Genomic DNA, 27,963 nt, shown 5'->3' with positions numbered 1-27,963 from the left:
TCTCTTAAAATCTCAGAAATGTTCAATAAACATTTGCAGAGCAAGAAAATAAATAACATCGCAAAGGAGCCAGCGGCTCCTCTTTTCCCGTGTTCCTTGGGTTAGGGGTGCATGTGTCTAACTAGAAGTCACAAGTATTAAAAGCAGGTGAGTTCCAGCTCTCTACACCCCCACTGCCCCCCCCCCCCCCCACCAAATGCTCCCAGCAGGTCCCTGACACCCTCGCTGGTAGCTCCTGCCCTTGATAAGCTCCCCTAGCCTCAACTGCTTCTTGATCCTGGCTCCCTTCCCAGACGGGCTGCCCAGAACCCTGGTTTGTCTGCTCACTGGAGCCGCTTTGCCAGCCAGCCAGAGCCCCCCCACCAACATGGCATAAAGCGCCAACAGCTGGGAACTTGGGCTCATCCCCAGCTGCGTCTGGTTTGCTTGGCGGCCAACGGGAAAACCCAGGGCCTCCATGACTCTGGACAGAGGAGGCCCCGATCCCAGCCCCGGCTGCCAGCCAATGCCAGCCTGTCCACTCGACAGAAAAACACACGCTGGCTGCCTGCCCCAGGGCGTTTCCAGAAGAGAAATTTAATCTAATTTACATACTTCTAGGTACATCGATAACCAAAATGTGGCCACTGAAAAAAGTTAAAAGGTCAATCAGCTCCCGGCTTCTAGCTGGCCCAGGATTGCAAAATAAAAAGATCCACGTTCCTTATTCTCTACACAAAACGCGTTTTTAAAAAAGTGAAAGGTCTAGGGAGCTATACATAGAAAGCAACAGTGAAAAGGGAGAGGGAGCAGGAGTGGGGGAGGAGAGTCCCACCCCCCAACCCCACCCTCCAGGGCCCCAGAGCCCCTGAGGCTCTTTGGGGGGCCTTGACATGGCAGGAGGCAGCTGTCAGCTCTGAGCTCTTCCCGGCTGGGAAGGCCCCTCTGGGGGGCAACCAACAAGGATTTCCGTGGCATTGTGGGCTCAGTGGGGGGCTCCCAGGCCCCAGCAGGCCCCACAGAGGGAGCGTGGCTTCCCCTGAGCAAGCACCGTGGCATGATGTGGTCGTTCAACCCGGGAACTGGGGGTCCGGGGCAGGTCCCGGGTCTCACGAGGTGCGTGTGTGTGTGTTCGCATGTACATGCGTGTGAGAGGATATTCATGGGGGCGAGAGGGAACCAGAACAGGGGTCTTTGGGGTCTTTGCAAATGGCCACGGATGGCAGACATTGCCCTGCCTGGCTGCTAGACAGGGGAGTGCTGTCCTCCCCTGTGACCAGATCGGCTGCCACCAGAGACCTGGCTGCTGCCCCTGCTGGACCAGGTGGGCATGGGCTGAAGGAAGACACCCTGTGGCCCCAGAGTCCTCAGGCTGGGGGAAGGGCAGCTAGCTGGCTCCCGGCGCCCTGGCTGTAGTGTGCCCGGCCCCCAAGGGGCGCCGGTTTGAGGTTTTGGCTTGCTCCTTTGGAAACGGAAAGAAAGAGGAAGAGGGACGAGGACACAGAGGAGGAAGAAGAGGAGACAGGTGGCACGAGAGGGGATCTGGAATGCTTTTGTGTTAGGGAGCCTCTGCCGCCGCTGTCTGTGCCTGCGGGGCCTGGGACTCCTCAGGCGGGGGGTCTGCTTTGGAGAAGTTCATCTCCAGGATGTGCCGCTGTAAGTGCCGCACCCACTCTTCCTGGATGGAGAGAGGGCCCTGGAATTCCACCTCACAGAACCTGCGTGGGTGAACAGAGAGAGGGAGTGGCCAGTGCTGTGAGGAGAGGCGGAAGCATAGCCTTGCCCATGTCCCTGGGCACACCTGCTGCTACTTAGTGTGGACAGAGCAAGCCCAGGAGGCGGGGGAAGAGGGGCCCAGAAGTCAGGCATTTCCCATGGACAGCCACCTCCATTCACCATGGGGTCATGTGAGCTCCTGCCTCTATGCTCAGAAGTCACTGGGACCAGCTAAGGGCTACTGGCTTCCAAGTACCCCTGCCATCTGGCAGATACACAGACTCTGAGACGGTAGAGGGCACAGAGAAGCAAATCCTAACCAATAAGCCAGGCCCCCCTCCTCCTCCTTCTGTCTTCCTGGCACCTAAAGAGGCCTCACAGCACAGAGGCCTGGAGCCCAAGCTCCATGGCTCAAGACTTGGCTTTGACTCTGACTTCTGACTTGGCCTCTATGGCCTCAGGCAAGTCACCTCATGTCTCAAAGTCCCAGTTCCCTGCTCTTTAATGTACTTGTGGAGTTTGGTAAGAATTAACTAAGACCTACTTTTTTCTTGAGCCAGACACTAGTTGAGTGCTTACTTACCATGTGCCAGGCAGTTCTGAGTGCTTTATAAATATTAAATTCACTTACTCCTCGTAACAAATCTGTAAGGTAGGTTTGTTATCAACCCGCTTTTATGAGTGAGGAAATTGAGGTAAGGAACAGTTAAGTCCTTCCCTGAGGTCACTAAGCTGGTAAGTGGCAGAGTTGGGATCTGAACCCAGCTCTCGCAGGCTACAAAGCTCAGGGTGTCAGCCTTTAGCCTGAGCCCCGCCACACCCAAGGGCAGCCACTGAGGCGACACCTCCCAGCTCCCACCAGACCCTATCCTGTCCAAGGCTCTGGGTGACCAAGGCCCACTCAGGTGGTCCCCCTCCCTCCCCCAGGGGCAGCCTACCTGCATTTGAGGGTGTAGATGTTGCCCACGAACTTGACAAGTGATGTCTGGGGGGGCCGGGGCACCAGGGAGGGGACCGGCCGGACTCGGGGTGGGGGTTGCCGCACCTCCTCCAGCTTCTGCTGTAGGTCATTGGTGTCCTCGCCTCCCCGGGCTGCGGAGGCATCTGGAGGGCGGGCTTGTCGGCGTTCGAATTCTAAGGTGGAGAGAGGGACCAGAGATGAGTGGGAGGGGTGGATGCTGCAGAGACTTGGAATACACAAGAGCTGAGGACTGATGCTACCTGGATGGGCGGGATGGGGGATGGATGGGTGAATGGGTGAGCAACTGGAGAAAGGACTAAAGGGCCACAGCAGAGCACCTGGGGAGTGGCTGGGTGGGCCTGGCAGGTGCCCGCTGCGCTCCCGACCCTCCTCCACCAGCACTCACTGTTGATGTTCTGCCGCTGGTGCTCCTCAGCCTTCACGGTGCCTGGCGGGCTGGCTGCCAGAGGCCGCTCACCACTGTCGGCTGCCCGGCCAGCCTCAGGCCCTGGCTCCCCCCCGGCACTGCGGCCGACCACGGCCAGGCCCCCGGGTGCCAGCCCCAGGGACGGCCGCTTGTCACTGTCACGGCCATGGCCGGCACTGCGGAACTTCTTGGTGAAGGGGCGGCCGCCCTGGATGTAGCTGCGGTAGGCGCCCACCTTCTGGGGCCGGTGCTTGATCCACTCGCTCAGTGTCTCGATGGGCGAGCCATTGACGCACCACTCGGTCACGCCGAACTGCCGCAGGTGTGCCCTTGCGTGGCTGGCCAGGGCCTTGCGGTTTTCAAAGTAAAGGCCACACAGCTCGCAGCAGGCCTCGGTGGCTGCGGGGCGGAGGGGGTGCTGCTGAGCCACAGCCCGAAGGGGGCAGGTGCACCCAGACGGCCCTGCACAGGCCAGGTGCCAATCCCGCCTCCCACAGAGACCCAGCCATGGGGGCCCCACTTGGGGTCAGTCCACGCTTGTGGCATTGCCTGGCCTGGCCTGGCCTGGCAGGCCCTGGCGGTCGCCCTCCCGGGACCCTGCCGCCCGCTGCTTACAGGAGTGGGAGGTCTTCTCGTGAAGGGTCTTTGCCTTGAAGGGCAGTTCAGTCTGGATGTAGGTCTTGGCCTTGACCTCTGCTGGGAGGAGGCGGTCCTCCTGCAGGGGCCGCTTGGCTGCCACTGAGCCCAGGTAGCCAGTGGCTGAGGGCTTGGCCCCAGTGATGGGCGTCAGGCTGAGCTCTCGAGGAACCTGCGCCGGCCCTGCACCTGGTTTGCCTGGCCGGCCAGCCAGGGGCGACAGCGGCAGTGGGGACTGCACGGGCCCAGGGGCCATGGTGGGAGGCCCATCCTCAGCCAAGGCAGGGGCCAGGTCTCCAGCCGGTGGCTCCTTCTTGATGAGGCACGGCTTGGACTTCTTCTTGAGGATCTCTCGCAGTGTGTCGATGGGCGAACCATTGACCGACCACTCGGTCACACCCATCTGCCGCAGGTGTGAGCGCGCGTGACTCGACAGGCCCTTGCGGTTCTCGAAGAACTCACCGCAGAACTCACAGCGGATGTCGCGCACCGGCTCTGCCCGGGACGCTGCAGGGGGAAGGAGGAGGAGGAGGAGGCGGCGGCTGCGGGCAGGAAGCCTCCAAGCTCAAAGCCCCCATATCAGTGCCAGTTGCCTAGCTACCCCTGTCTATGCCACCCACCAGACCGAAACAACCTGCTCCCTCATCTGGGCCTCCAGAGGCCCTTGTGTACATCTGGCTCTTCTGCTTGTTCTGTCATCTCAAATTCTAGCTGGCTTCAAGATATCTCCCTGTATGATCCTGGGCAAGTCACTTTCCCTCTCTGAGCCTCAGTTTCCTCTGCTGCAAAATGGAGATGAAAACCCCTACTTCCCAGTGTCACTATGGGAGGGTCTAAAATGGGAACAGCTCTGAGCATGGGGCACAGAGCTGGTACACAACGCACGTGAGTGCTAAGGCACAGCCTGGGCTGCCCTCACCTGCTCAGCACAGAGTGGGCATCCAATCAATCTGAGCAGAATGAACACAGTGCTGGTGTCACAGGCAAGCGAGCAAGTGACATTATAAGGACGACATACAGAGTTTTCTGTAACCAGGTGTGTGCTAAGTGCTTTATCCCACTTAATCTTCAAGAAAAAAAGACAGAGTTGGGACTATGCTGATCTCCATCTTCCAAATGAGGAAACTTGCCCATGGTCACACAGAGCTAGACTGGGGAGGAACAGAGATCTTAACTCACACTTGACTCCAAATGTCAAGCACTTAATTACCAAAAAAGTCAGAAAGACACAGTTCAGACGTTCCCTACACTCCTGCTGCAGCAGACATCACTAATGGATCCCCGCATTCTCCCTAGGAGTCTGGCTGGCAGCCACTACCAATCGACGGAAATGGCACAAGAGATGGAATCTTTCTGCTGTCACTGAATGACACAATCCTGCTTCTCAAGTGAATAAAGGACAATTGAGCAGCAGCTCAGTTGCAGGGGTCTGCATAGCAAGAACACACAGCTAACCCCGTGTCCTCTCAACCTGCATGTCCTCCCTTCCAATTCAACCCTAGGCACTCTGAATACCCCCAAGGGGAGGCAGGGAGGAGACCCCTCCAACTGTTCTCCCTGCCCTACTGCGAGGTCACACTTACACAGGTTCAAGGGTGTCATGTCTTCCCGTGGTGCCCCCCAGGGACCTTCAGATGGGTGCAGTTCCCCATGAAGGGCCCCTGGCAGCATCTCCCGCTTGATCTCCACCCGTATTTGTTCAGGCTTCAGCTTCTTGGGCAAGGAGGGTGCAGCCAGGCCTGGGAACATCTTCCGGGCCGTAGGAGGAGGAGAGGCAGTTGGTGAGTGGCCCAGGGGGCTGCCTGGTGGCGGTGGCAACTTCTTGGCCAAGGGAGAGATGTGAAGGTCCGAGGGGCTGCGGGCTTCCAGTGAGCTGCCAGGACCTGTGCCGCCTATCATCTTGGCCAGGGTTTTTGGGCTTGGCCCTGGTGGGTTGGGAGGTCCGCCAGGCCGAGACTGGGTCCGTCTCTTCAGGATCTCCCGCAGCGTGTCGATGGGTGAGCCATTGACGTACCACTCGGTCACGCCCATTTGCCGCAGGTGGGAGCGCGCGTGGCTCGAGAGGCCCTTGCGGTTCTCGAAGAACTCGCCGCAGAACTCACAGCGGATGTCTCGTGCTGGCTCTGGGCCTGAGGCTGCAGCAGGAGGAGAAGGGGGCAGTTAACATCATAGAACTGCCAGCATGGTCACCTGCAGGAGTGTCCTGGTCAGCTGGGCGTGGGCGGCAGCAACACGCCCACAGGTTAGGGTGGTGAGGCAGGTGCAGGTAAGGGAGTGGAAGAGCAGGGCTGGGGGCCAGATACCCGGCAGGTGAGGGGAGGCTCCAGAGAGCACATGGGCCCTCGGTCCTGGCGGAGGAGGATGGAATCAAGATTCCATTGCTCTGTGGGTCCCAACAAGGACAGGGTGAGGCAGGGAGGGCAGCCTAGGTGCTATGTGCCATCCAGACAGGGGCAGATGTGGGTGCTTTGCACACTAAAAGGCAGGATCTCCCCACCTTGGCCTTCATTCTCAGGAAGGGTCACGGAGGTCAAAGGCCAAGAGAGAGGGCCTAGCAGCCCACTGCCAACAAGATCTCTGGGCAGAACTGGCCCACTGCCAAGGGCCCCTGTCTACTCCCTGCCCCAGCAGGGAGGGGGCTGTGACCCCCCGCCCCGGGAGGGGCTCCAGGGCCCGCAGTGAGGAGGGGGCAGCTGAAGCGAGAACCTACAGAGGTTGAGAGGAGACGGCTCCACATCAGAGGCCCAGAAAATGCCGGCGGCTGCGGCGGCCGAGAGGTCCTGCTTCCCCCAGGGGCTGGCCATACCCGCGGCCTTCAGCTTGGCCTTCTTGGCCGGCGGTGGGGGGGGGAGCAAGGAGAGGGCCGCGGAGGTGGGAGGCGGCCGCCCCGGGTGGGCCAGGGCGCCGCGCCTGGGTGGGAGGCGGATCTGGACGCCGTCCCTCCTGATGAGCCCGTGGAGCACGTCTATGGGGGATCCCTTGGCGTCCGGATCGCTGACGCCCAGGTGGCGCAGGTGGGCACGGGCGTGGCTGGACAGGCCCTTGCGGGTCTCAAACCAGGCACCGCACAGCTGGCAGTCCAGCTCTCTGCCCCCGTCACTATCTAAAGCTGCGGAGACAAAACACAGGGGGGGTTCACGGCCGCCACCTTGGCTGGCCTTGGGGGCCTGAGGCAGGAGGGTCTGGTGTGATTTTTGGCTGCTCAGGCAGTTGGGGGGTTCAAGACTCAGGCTGCAGATTTCTTTTGAAGTTTGGGAAGCAGGACATCCTATTTCCTGCCTAGCCCTTTGGCATCAAGGGGAGTGTAGAGAGCTTAAGGACGTTGGGTAGACAGGCAGTGACCAAATTCCAGATAATCGGATACTCCCAGACCCTCTCCCCTAGGATCCCTGCTATGGGAGCTGTGTGGGGGCGATGGTGGCTGCTGGACTCATGCAGCCAAGGGCAGGTGTGCCCCTGAAAGCACGGCAGACTCAGTGGAAGCAATTTCAAGGGAACATAAGGTGCCAAATGGGGGACTCCGTTGGGCAGGGGGTGAGACCCTGGGGTCACCCCCAGACTCTAATGTCCACAAAGATATGGGAAAGACTGATGTTATAACGGACGTCCTTGTTAAACCTACTCACTGCACCTGGAGGGTTTCTTCCCAAACCCTACCTGCCGTGCCCACAGGCAGCCCAGGAGGTGGGGCTTCACTGGCAGGCAGAGAGAGCTGCCTCTGCATGGACAACCAGGAAGACTTGATGACAGGATCAACCGTGGGCACCTCCCATTAGGTGATCCCCATCTACCCAAGATGCTTCCAACTATCACTGAGAAAGCTAGGCCACAGGAACCCTGGTTACCTTCACTGCCCCTACCCACAGGCCCAGAGAAAGCCAAGAGCTGCCCCTCAGTGGCGAGCATGACCCTGGCAGGCTCAGCAGCTGCAGTGAGGCCTTCAGGGGAAGATCAACAAAGTAAAGTGGGAGACACGATCCACATCCAAGGCGGCCCAAAAGGAGATGCAGAGGCTTGACCGATATTCTGGCCCGGCTCACTCAGGACATGGGAGCTGTAGTCCCCACCGCCCCCACCCACCCTGGGCCCTCTAGCCCAACCTGAGGTCCCGTCCCTCCCAGCGCCAGAACCTCCCTCGGCTCTCGGGACCCACACTCACTGAGGTTCAAGGGCCCCTCATCCTCAGACTGAGGCCACTGTGCCTTTGGGGAGGCTGGCCGGGGGCTCAGGGACAGCTGGGGGCTCTTGTCCTCAGGATTCTTAGGGGTAGGGGAGCCCGCCAGGGCCAGTGGTGTCTTTTTGAGGAGCGGAGAGCTGGGAGGGTGGCCCAGGCCCTTGGCCGAGAAGCCGGGAGGCGACTTGATGGCTTTGTTGACAGCAGGGGCATCCAAGGGCTTGGCCAGGGTGAGCAAGCCGGGCCGGGGTGCCCCGGCGACCACCTCCTTCAGCGAGCTGGACTTCTTAGCCAGGCCCGGGGGCAGCCCAAGGTGGGCGTCAGGCAGGCCCTTCTGCTTCACAAGCTCGTAGAGGAGGTCGATGGGTGCGCCGCTGCTCTCCGACTCTGCCACTCCCAGCTGCCGCAGGTGGGAGCGCGCGTGGCTGGACAGGCCCTTTCGGGTCTCAAAGCAGGCGCCGCAGACCTCGCAGGTGGTCAGGCTCTGGGCTGAAGGGCAACACAGAGGCCGGGAGAGCAGGTTGTGAGGCCTGCAGCCCAGCTCTCCCGCTTCTCCTCCCCCGAGAGTCCCACTCACCCAGGCTCCATGGAAGTGTTTTGCCTCCGTCAGGCCCCCCGAACCTCACAATGACCCTAACAAGGCGGAGAATAGCTTGGCTGCTTTGCCAATGAGGGTTAGAAACTGAGGCTCAGAGAGGGAAAAGTTGTGCCCAAGGGCACACAGCAGGAGGTAGAGCCCTTCTGTCATCCAGCCAGTGGGACACCTTTCAGAACCTTTCAGGCCTACTGGGTGCCCTGGCAACAGGTTCACACAAACGCTGACCTGCCAGCCACATGCTTCACTGAATTAAGGTCTAACCACCCTCTGTGGCTCAACTCCTGCCCGAAACACTGGTTCTTGCAGTCTCCTGCACCCTCTTCCACAGAGCCTTTATCCTTGTCTATCTGCTTCTCTGTCTCACTGTTCCCCAACTTGAATGGCCCTCAAGAGCAACGGCCAAATTCACTTTGCTCATCTCACCTCCCTGTCCACCCCAGGGCCCGTCACTAGTCATTAACAACCTTAGGATCAATAGACGAAGAAATGGTGTCATGCGAGAGATCACACAGCTAGCAAAGGCCAGATTCAGCAAATGAGCTGGGTCTGAGTATGAGCTCTGGACCACCACGCCCACTGCTTCTCTGGATGCTGTCCCTCACCCCATGAGGGTGCAGCTCAGGGCCATGCATGCCCAGGACAGAAGTTCAAGGGAGAAGACAGCTGAGTGCCAACCTTGGTGCCTCAAGGTGCCAGAGGGAAAACTGCGGGCAACCTGGAGCCCCACATTAACCCCAAGGCACAAGAGTGCCCCTGTGAGTGTAACCAGCCTGGCCAGCTTCCCCTGCCATGCCACCTGGGCCACTCACCCTTGAGGTCCTGCAGCTCCTGTTTGCTGCCATGAGGAACCTCTGCAGCCACTTTGCTGCTCAGCCGACTGGCCACCTGCTCCAGGGCCCCAGGGACAGGCAGGCTCTTCTTAGGGAGCGAGGGAGAGCCCAAGTCCATGGCCACCATTGCGTTTTCCTCAGAACCCAGGCCTGTGGGTTGGGAAGACAGGCTCAGCCCAGGCAAGTTTCAGGCTGTCTATCCCCAGAACTAAGAAGATAACCTTCTTCCTTATCCTTGATGTCTGCTGTCACTCTGCCAGGCGACTCACCCCAGGAAAGCTGAGGTTCCACCCATAACCCCCAGAACCTGTCCAATGCAGGGACGCTAAGGCTGCCACTGACAGCAGACACCAGCAGCTGCTTCCACACACTACAGCATGGGCAGGTCTGGGGTGTAATGCAAATGTGAGCCCAAACTCCCATCCCGGGGGATCTCAAAGAAAAGATCTGTCTGGGCAGAACTTGTGAGGGGCAACATCTGCCTGTCTTGAGGGTGAGGGTGGGAGGCACTCAGAAAGGGAATTCAACAAAACACCAGGGTCAGGAGGCTGGAGAGGCCACGCAGAGGCAGGGAGCCAGGGAGCCAGGGAGCCAGGGAGCCAGGGACAGGGAAGTGGCTTCACAACCCTCGTGAGGAATCTCCACCAGACAAAACAGCTGGGGCTGCAGAGACAATGGGGGAACCAGGGGTGGCCTACTCATCACAAGCTGAGCCCTAAGTGGGGTAAGGTGAGAACCTGGTGCCTGCACGTACAGCGATCCGACTGCGGACAGAAAGAGTTGGAATCACAGAACTTTGTGTTAAGTTTCTGAGACATCTATCAGGTCCGAAGCATCCCTGGGTGAGGAGTGTGTGGCAGAGGGAACCCAAGGGTGAATTTTCACGTCTAGTTTTTCAAAGGGGCCGGAGAGGCCAGTTGAACTCCAAATTTAGAGTTCAGAGGATGGCAAAGGCTCAGAGGATGAAGGAACTGTGTGCCAGATAGGGCCTTAGAGGCGTTCAGTGGGATGTAACGGGGCAGGGGGCCATGTAGGTTCCATGCTCAGTTTGAGTCTCACAGAAGCAAAGAGTAAGCGCTGAGGACTGGGGCACCGAGGACTTTGTCAAAGTCTCCGGGTCGGGTGGGCGCATCTGTCAGATGGGGCAGGGCTGAAGTGAGTTTCCGCACCGGACGGACCGGAACCGTAGCAAGGGACGCTCCCGGGGCTCCAAAGGGGGCAAGGGACATCTGTCAGACGGGGCAAAGGTCTCAAGGAGCGGCGGCGGAGTGTTTCTGAAGCCTAGGACCCTACGAGCGGCGACAGAAGGCCCTGGGCCCACACGACTAAAGGGCCTGGGGGAGGGGGGGCGTCCCGGAGACTGGACAGAAGGCGTCGGGGGCGGCGGCACCGGCAGGCGGGATTCCGACCTTCCCCTCCCCGCACCCTCCCAAGCGCGGGCTCTTACCCGGCGCGGGAGCGGTCGCGGGCCCGGGCCCCGGCTCCGGCTCGGCCTTGGGCCCGTCCCGCGGCGGCGGTGGCGGTGGTGGCGGCGGCGGCGGCGGCGGCGGGGGTGGGGGCGGCGGCGGCGGCGCGGGGGGTGCCGCGGGGCCCGGGCTCGGGGGGCTGGGCGGGGGCGCCCCCGCGGGCGCGCGCTCCCGGGCGCCCCCCGCGCGCGGCCCCGCCGCCGCCTTGCTCTCCGCTTTTGTCACTCGGCACTGGGCGGTGGAGGCGGCCATCTTGGCTCCGGCGCACGCGGGGCGGCCGCCCCAGGCGGGAGCAGCCGAGCGCCGAGTGCCGAGTGCCGCCGCCGCCGCCGAATCCTCTCTGCCCCGCCCCTCAGGGCGCGCCCAGGGTGGCCTGCCGAGTGCCGAGCGCCACGAGCAAAACAGTTCGTCTGGGCCCTGCGGGTGGACGGCTGCAGCTGCTGGAAGCTGCCCGCGCGCCCTGGCTAGCGGATACACCCATATTGGGCGCCCAGCGGCCTCTAACTGCCGCCCCAGCCCAGTCCCTGGATATCTTTACCCCTAGGATGGGAATCTTCCGGCCTCACTGAAACCCCCTTAAACAACGTCCAAACTCTTAAAAGCCTTGACGGGCGGAGCTAGGACCTGCCCTAGGACCCTGCCCCATTCCCTTTCCGGAAAGTCTCCACCTCCGAGTCGGGGATCCTGGAAAACACCTGATCTCCAACCACGAGAATCCCTCCAGTATCATCCTGGTATCCAGCCGTCCCCCGACGGTGCTGTTCCGCAGACCTAGGGGACCCCACACGGCCGGCACCACATTTCAATTACCGCCTGTTTCTCTCTCCGATTGTCCCCAGCTGTTCCTTGACAGTTGGGTGGGGCTAGAATCCGACCATTGCCCCGCCCCCAACCTGGCACCCGCCCCCTCCTGCCCACTTAGGGAGAGGGGGCAGGCTTCTAACGACAGCCTTGCAGGGCCAGTGCCCAGACGTAGCCCTAATGTTGCACATCCTTACTTAAGGCAAGGCTTCCAGGATCTTCCCAATCACTCCTTAACCGCCACCCCTCTGCCTCGCAGTTATTCACTGAAAGACTGGTCATAGCTCTCCCTCCCAAGGACAAGGCCAGGGCAGTGCCAAACCTGCCTCCTCTCATCCGTAGGCTGACTCCTTATACCCCAGTGCTTCCTGCACCCCTAACCATCCTCAGAGCCAGCTCTGTCTCGCAGTCACCCCTGAGACACTACAAGCCAGGTGCCGGTGAGCTGAACGCCTGGGGGGGCAGCCTTTAGCAGAAGCAAGCCGCCTGAGGTCAAGTCCCCACTTTGCCCCTCCCTGAGATGTCCCCTCACCCAGCCGCTGTCCTCTCTGAACCTCCAAGGAGAGGGGGCTTTGATGCCCCACCCTCCCCTTTGCAGGCTCATGAGTGCCCTTCAAGTGGGCCCTTCAATGGGTCTGACTGAGCCCAGAGTACAGGTCTAGGTAGGACCCCAGCAGCTGCAAGCAGGAATAGTACCAAAGGGGCCGGGTGTGGTGGCTTACACCTGTAATCCCAGCACTCTGGGAGGCCAAGAGGGGTAGATCACTTGAGGTCAGGAGTTTGAGACCAGCCTGGACAACATGGTGAAACCCCGTCTCTACTAAAAATACAGAAAAAAAAAAAAAAAATTAGCTAGGCATGGTGGTGGGTGCCTGTAATCCCAGCTACTTGGGAGGCTGAGGCAGGAGAATAGCTTGAACCCCGGAGGTGGAGGTTGCTGTGAGCCAAGATCATGCCACTGCACATAGCATGGGTGACAGAGTGAGACTCCACCTCAAACAAACAAACAAATAAAAAAACAGAAACACAACAATCTTAGTTCCACAGAGTTACACTGAGGCATAAATGAGATAATACATGTTAAAATCTTAGTACAGGGGCCAGATGTGGTGGCTCAGGCCTCTAAATCCCTGCACTTTGGGAGGCTGAGGCAGGAGGACTGCTTGAGCCCAGGAGTTCCAGACTAGCTTGGGCAATACAGCAAGACCCCGTCTCAAAAAAATAAAAAATTAAAATTAAAAAACCTTAGTACATAGCAAGCATTTGATAATGGAGGAACATATCAGGTCTGCCAGATAAAGCAAACATTGGTTGAAAATCTAGACTCTAGGCTGGGTGCAGTGGCTTACACCTGTAATCCCAGCACTTTGGGAGGCTGAAGAGGGCAGATCACTTGAGGTCAGGAGTTCGAGACCAGCCTGGCCAACATGGTGAAACCCCATCTCTACTAAAAATACAAAAATTAGCCAGGTATGGTGGTGCACGCCTGTAATCCCAGCACTTTGGGAGGCTGAAGAGGGCAGATCACTTGAGGTCAGGAGTTCGAGACCAGCCTGGCCAACATGGTGAAACCCCATCTCTACTAAAAATACAAAAATTAGCCAGGTATGGTGGTGCACGCCTGTAATCCCAGCTACTCGGCAGCAGAACTGCTAGAACCTGGGAGTTTGAGGTTGCAGTGACTGAGATTGCACTACTGCATTCCAGCCTGGGTGGCAGAGTGAGACTTTGTCTCAAAAAAAAAGAAAAGAAAATCTGGCCTGTAGGCTGGGCACGTTAGCTCACGCCTGTAATCCTGGCACTTTGAGGGGCTGAGGTAGGCGGATCACTTGAAGGCAGGAGTTTTGAGACCAGCCTGGCCGACATGGTGAAAACCTATCTCTACTAAAAACACAAAAGTTATCTGGTCATGGTAATGGGCACCTGTAATCCCAGCTACTCGGGAGGCTGAGGCAGGAGAATCACTTGAACCCCAGAGGCGGAGGTTGCAGTGAGCCAAGATTGCGCCACTCAAACAAAAAAAAAAAAAAAGAAAGAAAAAAAAGAAAATCTAGACTCTAGATCTGCACTATCCAATAAGATCCCCAGTAGCCTGATACTAGCTTCATTTCAACTTCTGAACAGCCATACATGACCAATGGTGTCCCTGTAAGACCGTGCAGATATCTAGAGAACATTTCCAGCCATCATCTCAGCAAGTTCTATGTAACAATGCGACTCAAGATAGAAGATGTCATTAACAGCAAAGAATCTGGGACCCGACTGCCTGGGTTTCAAATCCCTGTTTCACCCTTTCCAGCTGTGTGACCTCGAGCAGGTGAAACGCTCTGTGCCTCAGTTTCCTCATCTGTAAAGTGGAAGAAATAATAACCCTGCCTTATAGGATTGTTGTGAGGATGTAAATGAGTTCATGTTTGTAAAGTGCTTAGAACGATGTCTGGCTCCCAGTAAAAGCTCAGAAAGTATTTGTCAAAGTCACTGGCAGGAAAGACAGGGAAAAACTGGATCCAGAAAGAGACCTGGCCCAGATCCTGAGTGAAACAGAAAGGACACCTAAATAGCAGGTTGGTTGTAAGGAGAGTCATCAACATACTTTGTAAAGTGACTCAAAATGCTTCCAGGAAAGCTGAGTGGTGCCCCTCCAGCCCCGCCCCTCCAATGCTCTGGGCCCCTGGGAAGGATAGGGCTCCAGCACAGCCCGTCCCCTCCCCTTACCATCTCCATAGGCTGGCCCAGGGTCCTCAGCCCAGGTGGGTGGAAAGGGCACCGTGAGAGGTAAGCGGGGCCGACGGGAGGTCAGGAAGCTGCCAGGCGGACCCCCAGGCTCTCGGCCCAGGGGGCTGGGGGGCTGCTCAGCAGCAGAGGTGGCCAGCAGCTCCTGCAGGATGTTGATGGGCGAGACAGTGAGCTCCCAGTTGGTGATACCGAAGTCACGTAGGTGGGCCCGGGCGTGGCTGGAGAGGCCGGCCCGTGTGTCGAAGCCAGCCCCGCAGAAGTCACAGCGCATCAGGCTGAAGGTGCCTGGGTCAAAGTTGGCCACTGTGGAGAGAGGACAGGACTGCCTGAGGTGGGGAGGGGCTACTCCCCAGCCCCAACCCCTCCCCATACTCAGGGCTTCACCCTGGACTGTTTGTCTTCCCCGTGGCTGTCCCTTTTGCTCCTGCCTGCCCCTCAGCTCTCAGCTCGTGTATCCTCCCACCCCATTCCAGGAAGCCTAACCCTCCCAGATACCTCCTTCCCACATCTGGCAGCATCAAGGAGGGACCTCTCCTGCAAAAACCCTTCTCTAGGGCCAGGTGTGGTGGCTCACACCTGTAATCCCAGCTCTTTGGGAGGCCAGGCGGGAAGATCTCTTGAGCCCAGGAGTTTGACACCAGCCTGGGCAACATAGTGAGACCCCATCTCAATTAAAAAAAAAAAAATAGCTGGGCATAGTGGTGCGTGCCTGTAGTCCCAGCTACTTGAGAGGCTAAGGTGGGAGAATTGCTTGAGCTCAGGAGTTTGAGGCTGCAGTGAGCTATAATTGCCTCATGGCACTCCAGCCTGGGCAACAGAGCAAGACCCTGTCCCTTAAAAAAAGAAAGAAAGAAAAATAAATGCTTCTCTAGTTGTGGACTTGCCATCCTCTGTGAGAGTATTTGATTAATAGCCTTCTTGTCACTATTTTTACTCATGATCACCCAAGTGCTGTAAATTAAATATTTGTTGGATGAAGAAATGGACAAATGGATGTAATGCCCTCTGCTGGGAGCCTTCTCTGAGCCCTGCAACTGGAGTTAGGGACTTTGTCTCAGCTTCCCCAGCCTCCTGGTTCCCCCAGCTTTCCCCGCATCTCAGCCCTGTTCAGTCAGTGTCACCACTGCCGGGTTTCCTGGTTGTCCACCCCTTGCCCCCTACCCCTAGTGCGTAGACACACATACACACACACAGACACACACACACACACACACTCGCTCTCTCTCTCTCTCTCTCTCTCATATACCATACTGGCACTTCCCCAAGTAGGCTGTGTGTCTGCCAATGTCAGAACCACCCAGAGTGCTCCTGTTGGAGACAGACTTCGGGAATCAGAGCCTCGTACCGTGGGAATTGACAGACCTTACAGGCAGCCTCAGGGGGTTCTGAAGCTGGCCAGGGTGGGGTGGAGGGGGTCCCACCACTCCTGGACTGGGCCATGAACTCCGAGAGTCCAAGAACTGCTATTCTGTCCACTGCTGTGTCCCCAGGTCCCCAGAACAGAGGGGAACCTTGCTCAGTAAATATTTGTTGAATGGAGGAATGAATGAAATTCTCTGCCCGAGGCTGACTCTTCTACCCACACTCCTTCCTCCAGTGGCTGGAATGGCCAGGGCACTGGGGCGTCTCCACACATCCACCGACTGGTGGCCTTTACTGCAGCTCCCAAGTGTCTCAGGAGCAGAGGCCCCAGTGTCCCCCTGCTTGGTGCTAAGGGAGAGAATTTAGATCAAGGGTAGGTTGCCCAGCCATGTGTCCCCTGGGCATTTTAAAGTGAAGCTGCCCTACCTTTTTTCTTCTTCTTCTGGAAGGAGAACCTGCGCTCAATGGCCTTCACCTCCTCAGCGGAGATGAAATGGCGCACATTGTAGCTGACACCCACGCGGTTCAGGTGGCCCCGGACGTGGTTGGCCAAGCCGATGCCGTTGTGGAAGCGATCGGGGCAGTAGGGGCATTTCCGTTCCTCGTGCTTCAGTGCCATGGCCGGGTCCCCATCCAGGAGTGTGTCCAACCCCAGCGGGCCGCCCAGCGGCGCGTCCAGGAGCAGGAAGTCCAGCGGGTGTGCGCCTGCCAGCCCCAGCTCCTCGGGCTGCAGCCTCGGGGGCACCCTGGCCGCCGCCATGACCTGCGGCCCCAGTTTCGCCACCAGCACAATGGGCACCATCCCTCGGAGCTGCTGCTGCTGCCCCTGGGTGGCCTCTGCTGCCTGCAGGGCCTCTCGGAATGTCCGCTTCAGCTCCAGGGCAGGCTGTGGGATGAGGCTGAGGGTGGCTAGGGGTGAAAAGACCCCATTTTCAGGGGAAAAATCCATCTCAGAGGTCAGCACCACATCCTCCTCCTCCTCCTCCTCCTCCTCCTCCTCCTCCTCCTCCTCCTCCTCGCTCCAAGGGCGCCTCCGTTCCCCTAGCCCTTGTGGGTGGACGGTGCTTTTGTTTCTCCCGAGCTGTAAGGAGTAGGGGGTGGATGCTAGTGTGGAGGGAAAGGCCAGCCTTCCGAGAGGCCTCTGGCCCACGCGATGCGGGAGTGGTTTTGACAGCGGGAAATCTCTGATGCTCAGCTGCTGGCATCCTGGGCCAAAGGCCAGGCTGGGGTCGTATCCAGCAGGGTTCTCCCGCCACATGGGGGCCAAGGATGGCTCAGCTTTGCCAAAGTAGTCCACAGCAGTGTCAGGGAAGCAGGCGTGAGCATCCTGGCTAGTGCCCGGCTGGCTGGCAGGGTCCTCCTCATAAGCCTCACCATCCTCCTCCCAGTGGGGACGGGCGTGCACCAGCCTCACATGCTCCCTAAGCAGGCTCTCGCTGGGCGCCGGGAAGCCACAGAAGACGCAGGCGCTGAGGCTGACGGCAGCTCCGTAGGGCTGATAGAGGAGGGCGCTGGCCTCAGGGCTGGGGCTGCCAGCCCCACTGCTGCCTCCAAAAGGCTCCTTGGCGGTCTGGCCTGGGGGCTCACGCACATGCAGCTTGGCATGCTGCACATAAGCCCTGGAGGAATTGGTGCCAAAGGCACACTTGGGGCACTGGAGCCGTGCCTCCCGGCCCTCGTCCCCTGGAACTTGCTTCAGCTTTTGGATCTCCTCAATGATCTTCTCCCGGGAGGCCTGGTGCAGCTGCCGGTGCTGGTCCAGAGCGGCAGGGTCGGCAAAGGCCCAGCCACACTCACCGCAGGCCAGCGGGGCCAGGTCCGCAGGGGGCTCCTGGCCTGGGGCTCGGCGGTGCTGGCTCATGTGCTCCAGGAGGTGCTCCTTCTGCTTGAAGTAGATGCTGCACTCAATGCATGGGAACACGGCCGGCTCCTCGTCCTCGTCCTCTTCTGGGCTGGCCACCCCTTCGGCCACCTCCTCCAGCAGCTCACACAGGTAGGGCCCGGTCCGGATGGGAGGCAGTAGCGGCTGCAGCCGCTCCACAGACGCCTCCGAGTTCACCGTCCAGGTCTGTGTGGCCACCTCCGAGGCTGACGTGGGTAGGCCCCACTCCGACGACTGGGCCAGCCCCTCCAGGTCCTCCAGGTCTTCTCTGCCACCCACCACCGCCATGTCCAGCATCTTCGGGGTGTCTTCCACTGGCACAAACACCCTTCTGAAGGGGGCGAGGGGTGGCGGCTGGGCAGGCAGGTCCAAGTGCAGCCCTGTATCCTGGGGGGATCCCTGCTCGTCCTCATCTTGGAGCCAGTTGAACCTGGGGCGACCCTGGGGGTGTTTCTCCAAGAGCCTTGGTTCCCCCCGGTGGTGCAAGAACCTTCTAGAGCCCTCTAGCTCAGCGTGGGGGTTCATGGCTCTCACAATGACCGAGTCCTCGAATCTCCGCTCAGACAGGATGCCCTCCCCAGCCTCCTGGACAAGGGGGTGCTCCCAGGGTCCCCGGCCATCAGGGGTGCCTGGGAAATGGCCCAGGAGATGGGGTGGTGGGGAGCCCGGCCGGAAGTCCAGGCTGCCTCCATCCCAGCAGCTGCAAGGAAGTGCCAATGGGGACAGGTTAGCCATGGGCTGCAGTTTTCCTTCCTAGGGTGGTGATGGGGGTCCTCACAGGCAGTTTGAAGCAGGCCCCAGAGATCCAGCCCGAGGGCGACAGGGGTGTGGGGGTGAGGGTGGGAGGTAGGGGGAGTCCATGTGGATCCTTTCAGACCTATCGGGTCAAAAGCCAGGTTCAACTCTTAGGATGCACCTGTCCACAAAGCCTAGCCCTGCTGCGTTGTTGGGGAATACGCGGAGACCACGCCTGGACCACACGGGGATGTGGCCACCTCTAAGAAGTCTGGTGGCAACAGTTAACTCTCATCTCTCTCTCCCCAGGAAGGACCCAAGCCTCTCATCTATGCTCCAGGCTGCTTCTGTCTTGGTCTTCCCCAAACTGGGGTGATTTTGCTAATTTAGTTTCACCTCTCCCTCAGATTTGGTGAAAGTTAACTTTGTGGTGGAACAGTTCAAAGGAATGTTCCTTTTCCCTGCATCTCCCCATCTGGAAGGGCAGAGTCAGGAGAGGTGGAAGGTCCCTGCTAAGCCTTTGGCCCCAGTGATTCTGACCTTCCTGGGCAGAGGGGTGGGAGTGGGGTTGGGGGAGGTAGGGTAACCTCTCTGGGCCTCAGTTTTCCAATCCTAAAAATGGGGGTAATTCCCAAGAACTGGGAACCCCTTTGTCCTTATACAACATCTGTGGAGCTTTCTCATAGCCACCATCAACAAAAGGTGCTTGCAACATAAGGCAGGTGCTTATTTAAATGCTCACAACCACAACATTTCAATGACCCCACAGGCTGTAGGGTGAAGATGACACAACTCAGTGCTTGAGAAATGCTTTGTTTCACCTCATGCCTGGACCAGTGTGGGTTCTTATTATGGCCATTTGTGATCGGTTCTCCCTTCCTTTTCAACATCCTGCCTCCATCAGGGGATGCCAATCACGCTCATGGAACAGATGTGGAAAAAGTTCCATTCAGATGTTGGGTGGAGACCATAAGGTCACCTTTCTCAGCTCCATCGCTGACATGCGATACTAACAGGACCATCCTCCTAGGGCTGTGGCAAGGACTCAGTGGGGATAAACACATGTTCAGAGCGTAGCTCATAGCAGCTATTATTAATTAATTAATAATGGTATTGTTCATTCTGAGAGCTATTAGTAATCCTGATAAGCTTACTATGACCTGGCCAGGCGCGGTGGCTCACGCCTGTAATCCCAGCTCTTTGGGAGGCTGAGATGGGTGGATCACCTGAGGTCAGGAGTTCTTGACCAGCCTGGCCAATATGGTGAAACCCCATCTCTACTAAAAATACAAAAACTATCCAGGCATGGTGGCAGGCACCTATAATCCCAGCTACTGGGGAGGCTGAGGCAGGAGAATTACTTGAACCCAGGAGGTGGAGGTTGCAGTGAGCTGAGATCACGCTATTGCACTTCAGCCTGGGCGATAGAGTGAGACTCTCTTAAAAAAAAAAAAAAAAAAAAAAAAATTACTATGACCTATTAGCAGCTGCCAAGCCATTTAATAAAGGGTAGGGACCGTCAGCATTGCTCTTGATTCCTGCTCTCACCCAGTGCCCCTTGGATCCTCAAGGCGAATTCATGAGATGCATCTTATGGACTCCATTTTGCAGATGAGAAAACTGAGGCCCAGAGAGGCATAGTATCATTCTAAGGGTCACCTGGCAGAGACAGGACTCCAAGGGTCCAACATCCAGGCTCCTGCGCCTGTGGCCCTGCTCCTGGCAGGGATAATGAGAGTTGACCTTCTGTGTTCATCCCAGACCTCCCCCAACCCCAGCACACGCCCAGGGGCTTGCCTGCCGGGAGCTGCCTCCTCCTCCTGCCTGGCCTCCTGATTCCCTCCTGTCCCCTTCTCATTCCCCAGGGGCTTCTCTGGGGCCTGGGTATGTCCTGCTTGCCCCCCTGCCCTCCCTGAGGTCAGGGCCAGCATGGCACTCACCAGCTGCTGATCCGATGGGTGGCGGAGGTGGCACGGGGGAGGGCTTCGCTGAGGCCGGGATGGGGCTGCCCGTCTGCAACAGAGAGGGGAGACCCTGAGGGGCTGGGGTCCCCCTGGCCGGGGCCCTCCACACCCCAGCTCCAGGAGCCCTGCCAGGTGCCTCGGAAGGGCCCTGCTGGCTCCCAATTCCTCTCCCTGAGAGGCCTGTGGCCTCTGCAGTCCTGAGCCCTGGCAGGGGTTTCTTTGGAGGAGTCCCCTTGACTCTCCTGGGGGACCCCAGGGGCTTGCTGCCTTCCAACCCTCCTCTCTTTCCCCCCACCCAGTAACCAGGGTGGTTTTTTACAAGACTCACCCTGCTAAAAACTCACCTGGCTTCTCATTATACCTATAATAAACACCAGACTTCTGTTTTTTGAGATGGAGTCTCACTCTGTTGCCCAGGCTGGAGTGCAGTGGCGCTATCTCGGCTCACTGAAACTTCCGCCTCCCGGGTTCTAGCGATTCTCCTGCCTCAGCCTCCCGAGTAGCTGGAATTACAGGCGTGCACCACCATGCCTGGGTAATTTTTCTATTTTTAGTAGCGAGGGCATTTCGCCATGTTGACCAGGCTGGTCTCAAACTCTTGACCTCAAGCAATCCACCCACCTTGGCCTCCCAAAGTGCTAAGAATACAGGTGTGAGCCACTGTGCCCGACCTAAAAACCAGACTCTTAGCCGCCATCTACAAGGCCCTATGAGGTCAGACCTCTTGTGGTCTCTCTAACCTCCCGTCTCTCTCCTGGCCCCTCAATGCCTCTACTCTGACTGTATGGGCCTCCTCGGGAAGCCCCAAGCCCACCTAACTCTTTTGGACCTCAGGGCCTTTGCACCTGCTATGCCCTCTGCCCAGGGCACTCATCCCTGACCGCCTAACTCAAATGAGCCCCTGTGATTTTCTCTCTCAGCACCTGTTTCATTTCTTTCTTAGCACTTTCTGAAATCACCTAGCTCTTTCTTGGGATGACTGCTTGCTGGGTCCCCCACTAGGATGTTGTTGCAGTAGACCAGGGACTTTGTCGGCTTCATTCACTGTAGCATCCCAGCACCTGGCATACAGCAAGCGCTCAACAAATCCTTGCCAGATGATGAACAAGGCACTTGTTCTAACCTGAGCCGCAGAGAGCCCGTCCCTGCCTTCTGCACCCTCTCCCAGGCCTATGTCCTGAAATCCAGTCCTCTCCCGGGACCCCCTCCCCACCAACACAGATGGAGCCAACTCTCTATTATCCGCCTGTGGAGCCAATGCCTGGAGCGACCACAGGAATCCTGGCCTGCGTCTCCTCTGCCCGCCACACTTGCCTGACGCGGGTGAGCTTGCCAATCGGGGAGCAGGCCAATTGCCCGGGCCAAGGTTAACACACTGGGGGAACTTGTGCCTCATCCAGAGCCCGACAGATGCAATTGTTGGATTAGCCTCAATTTGAGGATGGTCCAGAAAAAGGGATAGGGCTGGGGCGAATTCTTTTTCCAATCCCTCATCATCCAATTGGCCCAAGAAATTGAGAGCTGACTGTTGGGAGTCAAGGGATAAAAATGGAGGTAGGATGGGGAGAGGGTGTTGACCAGAAAGGTGTGGTCACTGGCTGAGGGTCCTGCTTCGGAACCCAAGAAAAGGGTTGTGATTGTTGTGTGACCTTTGGAAGGGGTGGTGGGGGTATGGAAATTTGCATCATCTACATACAGCACAAGGTTTCTCAACATCAGCACTATTGGCATTTGGGGCCAGATCATTTTCTGGGGTGAGGTCTATCCTGTGCATTGCAGGATGGTGAGCAGCATCCCTGGCCTCCACCCTCCAGACGCCAGCATCTCCCCAGCCCTCGGTCATGACAACCAAAAGTGTCACCAAACATTACCAAAGTGTCCCCTGGAGGGGGAGGTGAATCACCCCCATTTGAGAACCACCGGGATACACTGATGGGCAGCAGAGCTATGCCGGGGTGCAAGGGCTGGTTTTAGGATGGGGGTGTTGGAGAGAGCGTTCAGAGTTGGGAAAGAAAGGCCTGGCCCAGCCAAGGCAGTGAGGCCCCCAAGAAACAGGGTCTCTAGAGAACACATGAGTCATAGATTTGTCTTTTCTCAGGAGACGGCAACCGGTTCGCATATAACCTGCCCTAGCACGACCTAGAGGTTTGGGTCTGAGGGTCCTGGGCATCCTGCCTCTGAGGTTCTAGGACCCCAAGCTCCCAAGATTCTGGGTGTCCCAGATTTGGTGATTCTACGATTGCCGTTGTCTAAGAATTCCAAGAGCCAGGGGACCGAGTGGCCTCCTTGAGCAATTCCAGCGAGTCTCCTATTTTTAGTGGCAGTGACTTTGGAGGAAGCAGGCCAAGCAGTGCCCCGTGTCCAAGACACCTTGGGGGTGGGGGCTTCACCCAGAGGCCTCCACAGTTGATGGGGATCCAGGAGTCCCTATGGGTCAGACGAGGTGCTGGGTCGCAGCCCTCAGGCAGTGGCCGTGCCAAGCGGCCCTTGTTGGCTCCTGCCATCTGGGTTCCCCGAGAGAGTTTGCAAATGTTGATGGCAAGGGGTGTCCATGAGCAGCCTGAACTCCAAGCCTGGGGTTCAACTTGATAGAGTGGCCAAGAACCTAGATTCTGGAGCCAGAGAGATCCAAGTTCAAGGCCCCAGGGGTGCCCTGAAGGGCGTGCCTCTCCCACTCCGAGCCTTGGTTTCTTCCTCTGTGCCATGGGAACAGCCACCGACCCAGTCTCGCAGGGCCAGCAATGGGTGCCAGCAAGATCGCAGTAAATGCTCCATCCAGAGAAGTGGCGGTGGAGGGGAAGAATGCTGGTGGGAGGCCTGGGGGGTCAGGGCTGGTTCAGCGATGTCTCAAGGGGGAAGCTGGTGGCTAGACCCCACAGCCTCAGGCCCGGTCACTCCACGCTCTGATTTTCTCCCCAGGCTGGGGCCCCAAGATGGCAGAAATGATGTGTCATTTGTCCCTGGGTGCCCTGTCCCCAACACAATGCCAGGCATGTAGCAGACTCTTCATCGATCCATACAGACGACCTCAGCCCCCTGAGTCTTTTCTGAACCTGGGAGGCCCAACCAGAGAGGTAGGAGCTGCAGAGGGGGTGTGGGAGCTCCAGGTGAACAGCCGTAACGGAGGACAGAGAAGGCGGCGGGCACACCCCTGCCCAGGCAGAGAAGTTTGGAGGTGGTCACTCCAGGGTGCTCTTGGGGGGCTCCGAGGGCTGAGTAGGGATAAAGGAAGGCCCAGGCTTTGGGGTGGAATAGCAGCCCCAGAGCCTGTTCCTATTTATAGGCATCACAAGACTAGTAGGGCAGGTGCCTGCGTCCCGGAAGGGGCAGATCAAGCGGACAGGGAGGGTAGTGGGAGAGACGTGGTGTCCCAAACCCAGGCATTCTTCCAAATCCAGGCTATGACCTCACTCCAAGTCAAGCCATTCCCAGCCCTGCCCCCAGCTGCTGAGGAAAACCTTCAAGGGTGGGCCTGGACCCCCTTAGCAGCCACATTTCCCTCCTCCCCAGGCTATAAAAGAGATGCACGCATGAGACCCTGGGTGATTCCCCAGAGGAAGTGAGGATGCACCTACCTGCCTGCTTTTTCCCTCACCCCAGACCTGAGGCATCTGCCAGGTAGAGAAGAGATGTCCAATCCCTCGGAACCAGACCCAGAGAGGACCCTGGGATCCCTACAGCCTGTACCTTCAGGCTCCCACAAAATCAAAGTCCCTGCCCTGCCCTGGCTGGCTATGCGACCTGGCACAAAATCCTGCCTCTCTCTGAGCCGCAGTTATTAACTCAGTTATTAATGACTTAGAGGAGGGGATTGCTAAGTTTCCCTGAGTGCTGATACTCTGGAGTTGGGTGTACCCTGTGCCCTCGGGGTCTCACCTTGCCACCCTACTGCCTGACACCTGCAGATGCCATCAGCTACCTCTAAACCTTTGCATGTATGCAGTCCCCTGCCTAGATGCTTGCTACCCCCTTGGTCTGGCTCATTGTTCCTCATCCTACCTCTCACTTCCTGCAGGAACTCCTGGTTGCTCCCCGCCAGGTGCTTTCCTCATCACAGCCCCAGCCGCTGTGTCATAACACCTGGTGACATAACACCGGGTCATAACACGGTATCACAACATCTGTCTCCCCAGCCTCAGAGGGTGGGGTCTGTGAGAGCGAGGATGGTGCATGCTCAGTCACCACTGTGTCCCAGTGTGTGGCCCCTAGAAGGTGCTGTGTATTTATAAATATCTGAGCATCAGGAGTGGTAAAGGTGGCTGGAGCAGGTCAAGGATCTGCGAGGATGCAGCAGGGTGGTTAAGAGTGGGGGCTGTCAAGCTGTGCTGCTCCCTGGCTAGGTGACCTTGGGCAATTTATGTCGCTGCTCTGGGTCTCAGTTTCCCCATCTCTGATACCGGATAATAATAACGATGGCTACTCCACAGGGTTCTTTGGAGAAAGACAGAAGATGATCATGAAAAAGCCTTGGCATGGAGGAAGCCCTTGATTAGGTGTTTGGAGATGGGCGGGCGGGGGGGGGGGTCTGAGGCATCAGCCCACTGTTTTCCAGGCATATCAGCCTCCTACCAGGTCCTTGGACACATCAGGCTCCTTCCCACCACAGGGCCTTTGCACTGGCTGTTCCCTCCACCCGGAATGTCCTTCCCACCATTCACTCCATGCTCCATTCAAATGCCACTCTATCAGGGAGGCTGTCCCAGGTCTCCCAGGCATGATCCTGGCACTCTGTTTAATGCCTTCACAGCATCTGTCACTACCTATCCTTCTGATATTTGTTTAGTTGCTTGTTGTCCATTTCCCCTACTAGAGTGTCAGCCGCTTGAGGGCAGGAATTCTTGCCTCTTTGGTTTACAGCTGCCTTCCCAGCACCTAGCACATACCCTGGCACACCAAAGGTGCTCAGTATTTAATGAATGAATAACACATCTGGATGTGGGGAGAGTGTCAGATACCTTTTTGCTGGGTAAACCAAGGCACAAAGGGGTGGCCAGTATCCCTGACTACCCAGTCTCTCCCTAGCCACTACAGGGTCCACGCTGTTTTGGCCCATGGCTCAGGAACAGGATACACCCAGACAGCCAGAGAGAGCTGGGATAGACTGACGGGAGTGGGGAATACCTGTGGAACAAGTGGGCTGGGGACAGGGAGTTTGGGGTGCTGAGATGGGCCTCTGGACCCAATTAGTATGCTCAGAGGAGGGAGCCAGGCTGACCTGAGTTTAAGTCCCAGCTCTACACTACCCAGTGGGGAGCCTTGGTCTGGTCACTGGCTCCCAGGACATCTGTTTTCACAACTGTCAAATAAGAAACTAAACAGAGTGCAAAGAAAAGGCTCTGGACCGAAGCAGAATCAGCATCCCAGCTCAGCTGCTACTGCGCTGGGTGACTTGGCTCTCTCTGAGCCTTGGGGAATGGGCTGGATGCTTTCTGGGGGCCACAGGGCCCATTCTCTTACCAGAGATGCCACCTCTGCCATCCAGAATGTCTCGGGGGCCCTCCTTGGTGACAGGCAGGTAATGGGTGGACCGGAAGATGCCACCTTCCCCCTCAGCAGCCTCGGCCCCACCCTCGATGTTCTCCCTCGGCACCGGGCCAGGCAGTCTCTCTGGGCCTCGGGGACGATCTGGTGCAGCCGGGTTGCCTGCCAGGGACCCCTCCATTGGATTTTCTCTGCTTGGATCCACTCAGCTGCTGGGCTGGCTCAGCGGGGCATTGTGGGCCTGGGGACAGAGAGAGGGAAGTGCTTAGGGGATGGAGGAAAGGGAATCTGCCTCAGTTTCCCCTCCCTCAAAACCTCGGTCCTCACCTTTGCAGCTCACTGCCTCAGTTTACCTCCCAGCCCAGGGGAGCTAATGGTGTTCAGACCTTATCCACACACCTTCTATCCCAATGGCCCCTACCCTCAGCATGCCTCCATCTCCCCAACAACTCCTCCCCTTTATACAGATCCTGCACTGCCTCAGTTTACCCATATTGACACATGCACACTCAGCCACCAGGTTTTCTTCCATTAATCTTTCCACTTCTCCAGACGCCTCCCTTCATTCACACACAGCTGCACTTTCCCCAGTCCTGCCCTCACACCCATGCACACGCACATCCTACTGCCATGCCTTCGTTTCCTCGGCAAGAATCCCAGCCACTTGTACACTCCGATCCTATACACCGTCAGGAGTCTCCCATCATTACCCCTTTACTTTTCTCCATTGGGTTGTCCCATACCAATGATCCCTGCACTTTCCCACACTCCAACCCTTCCCCCACACAGGACCTTAGGGTTCTCCAGCATTAACCCGTTCACCCCCTCCACACACACAGCCTCAAGTGACCCCAGCATTAACCCTTTCGCTTCTCCCCAACATTATCCCTCATGCATACCCAGCTTGGGCTCCTCCATTCCCCCCACCCCCCAACCAAGATTGCTCTAGTCCTCGGGCAAAAGAAAACGATGGGGCTCCTGGTCCAGAAATGAGGACCCTGGGGAGCGGGGGTTGTCCTCTCTACCTATAAATACCTTCAAGGTAACGGCGGAAAGTGAAGGGCAGGAATGAGGCGCCCTCCCCAGGGAGATGGTGGGGAGGCCGGGCCCAGGCAACCGGGGCGGGGCCGGGGCGCCAGGCCTGGTTGCAGGCGCTGCCCTCGGGGGCCTGGGGATTCCCAGGGGGCTCCTCCGTGGGCTGGCAGTCTTGGTGGGGGTCCCTACCCAGGCCCGGAGGAAGCACCTGCGGTTGTCCACCGGGTGGGCACTGCCCGCGGGGAACGGGCGGGACCGCAACTTCGGAGCACTTTGGCAGCGTGGGGAGGGGGCTCCTACCCGGACGCCCCCCAGGGGTCGCAGAGGTGGGGGCTGCGCCGTGCAGGCCCACTCCTCGGGGGTCCAGGGTCCGGGGGATGCGTCCTCCGCCCGTGCACCCCGGGGCGGGAGACCCCGCGGGACGCGCCGAGGTAGGGGGGACACCTGCCCCAAGACCCCCGCCCCTCCCCCCACCTGCACGGCCCCGCCCCCGACCTGGCCCCGCCCCTGAAGGCCCCGCCCCCGCCCCCGCCCCGGGGGGTCCCGCCTGGCCCGGCCCGGCCCGGGCCTCCCCCGCCCCGCTACGGCTCCGCCCCACCCGCGGGCTCCCCAGGCCGGGCCGGGCCTCACCGGGGAGGCGGCGCCGCCGGCCAGGTGCCGGGGCTCGGAGCTCCCCTCCTTGGTGCGGCCGTCGCTGCCGCTACCGCCGCTGCCGCTCCCGGTGCCGGTGCCGCGGCCTCCGCAGCCGCCGCCGCCTCCACCGCTCGGGGGACATTGTCCCTTTAAATCGCTCCCCCCGCCGCCCCGCCCCCCCGGCGCGCCGCCGTGACCTCAGCGCGACAGCCCCGCCGCGCCGCCATGATGGGGAGGTCCGGGGCGCCCCCTCCCCCCCGCGCCGCCCCAGGGGGGGGCGGCCAGCGGGCTCGCCGCCATGTTGGGAGTGGCCAAGCGGGTCACCCTTAAAGGGCCCGCACGGCCTGAGTCCAGGGAGAGACCCCGTTACCATGACAACACCCTTGTCGTCCCACCCCCCCCCCCAATGGCTCCTCATCACCCCACTGGTACTTCCAATGGTAGACTCGCTAAAAGCTCTAAAAGAGTGGGGAGGGGGCAGAGAAGTTCCCCCACAGGTCATTGATGGGTCATTGATAGGTCATTGAAGACTCCACCCAGCCAATTT

General features: G+C 58.7%; 1 protein-coding gene across 8 annotated transcripts; it reads right to left on the bottom strand.

Annotated features, from left to right (window-relative positions):
* WIZ (WIZ zinc finger) lies at positions 1–27,545 on the bottom strand. Of its 8 annotated transcripts, XM_073016838.1 has the most exons (13): positions 27,414–27,545; positions 25,725–25,989; positions 20,244–20,316; positions 16,113–18,268; positions 14,304–14,627; positions 9,301–9,471; positions 7,879–8,382; positions 6,430–6,828; positions 5,303–5,854; positions 3,699–4,226; positions 3,063–3,482; positions 2,634–2,829; positions 557–1,697 (listed from the first exon to the last, which is right to left on the bottom strand). In XM_073016838.1, exons 2-13 carry the CDS (start codon positions 25,927–25,929, stop codon positions 1,538–1,540), a joined length of 5,688 nt encoding a protein of 1,895 aa, XP_072872939.1. In that variant the 5' UTR covers positions 25,930–25,989; positions 27,414–27,545; the 3' UTR covers positions 557–1,537. The 8 variants fall into 8 exon arrangements, with proteins under 8 accessions (XP_072872942.1, XP_072872944.1, XP_072872946.1 ...); XM_073016840.1 differs by lacking the exon at positions 6,430–6,828; XM_073016839.1 differs by lacking the exon at positions 9,301–9,471.
* Between the last annotated feature and the right edge of the window lie 418 nt (positions 27,546–27,963).

Source organism: Chlorocebus sabaeus, chromosome 6 (genome assembly GCF_047675955.1).
Source record: "Chlorocebus sabaeus isolate Y175 chromosome 6, mChlSab1.0.hap1, whole genome shotgun sequence".
NCBI classification, from domain to species: Eukaryota; Metazoa; Chordata; class Mammalia; order Primates; family Cercopithecidae; genus Chlorocebus; species Chlorocebus sabaeus.
This window is presented reverse-complemented; position numbering and strand designations above follow the sequence as displayed.

Bases quoted from the DNA above. Each gene is read 5' to 3' on its own strand.
- WIZ (XM_073016838.1), bottom strand. From the start codon at position 25,929: ATGGAGGGGTCCCTGGCAGGCAACCCGGCTGCACCAGATCGTCCCCGA. The intron at 4,227-5,302 runs GTAAGTGTGACC...TTCCCCCTGCAG, and splicing joins CATGACACCCTTGAACCTGT to CGTCCCGGGCAGAGCCGGTG. The intron at 2,830-3,062 runs GTGAGTGCTGGT...TCTCCACCTTAG, and splicing joins CCAGCGGCAGAACATCAACA to AATTCGAACGCCGACAAGCC.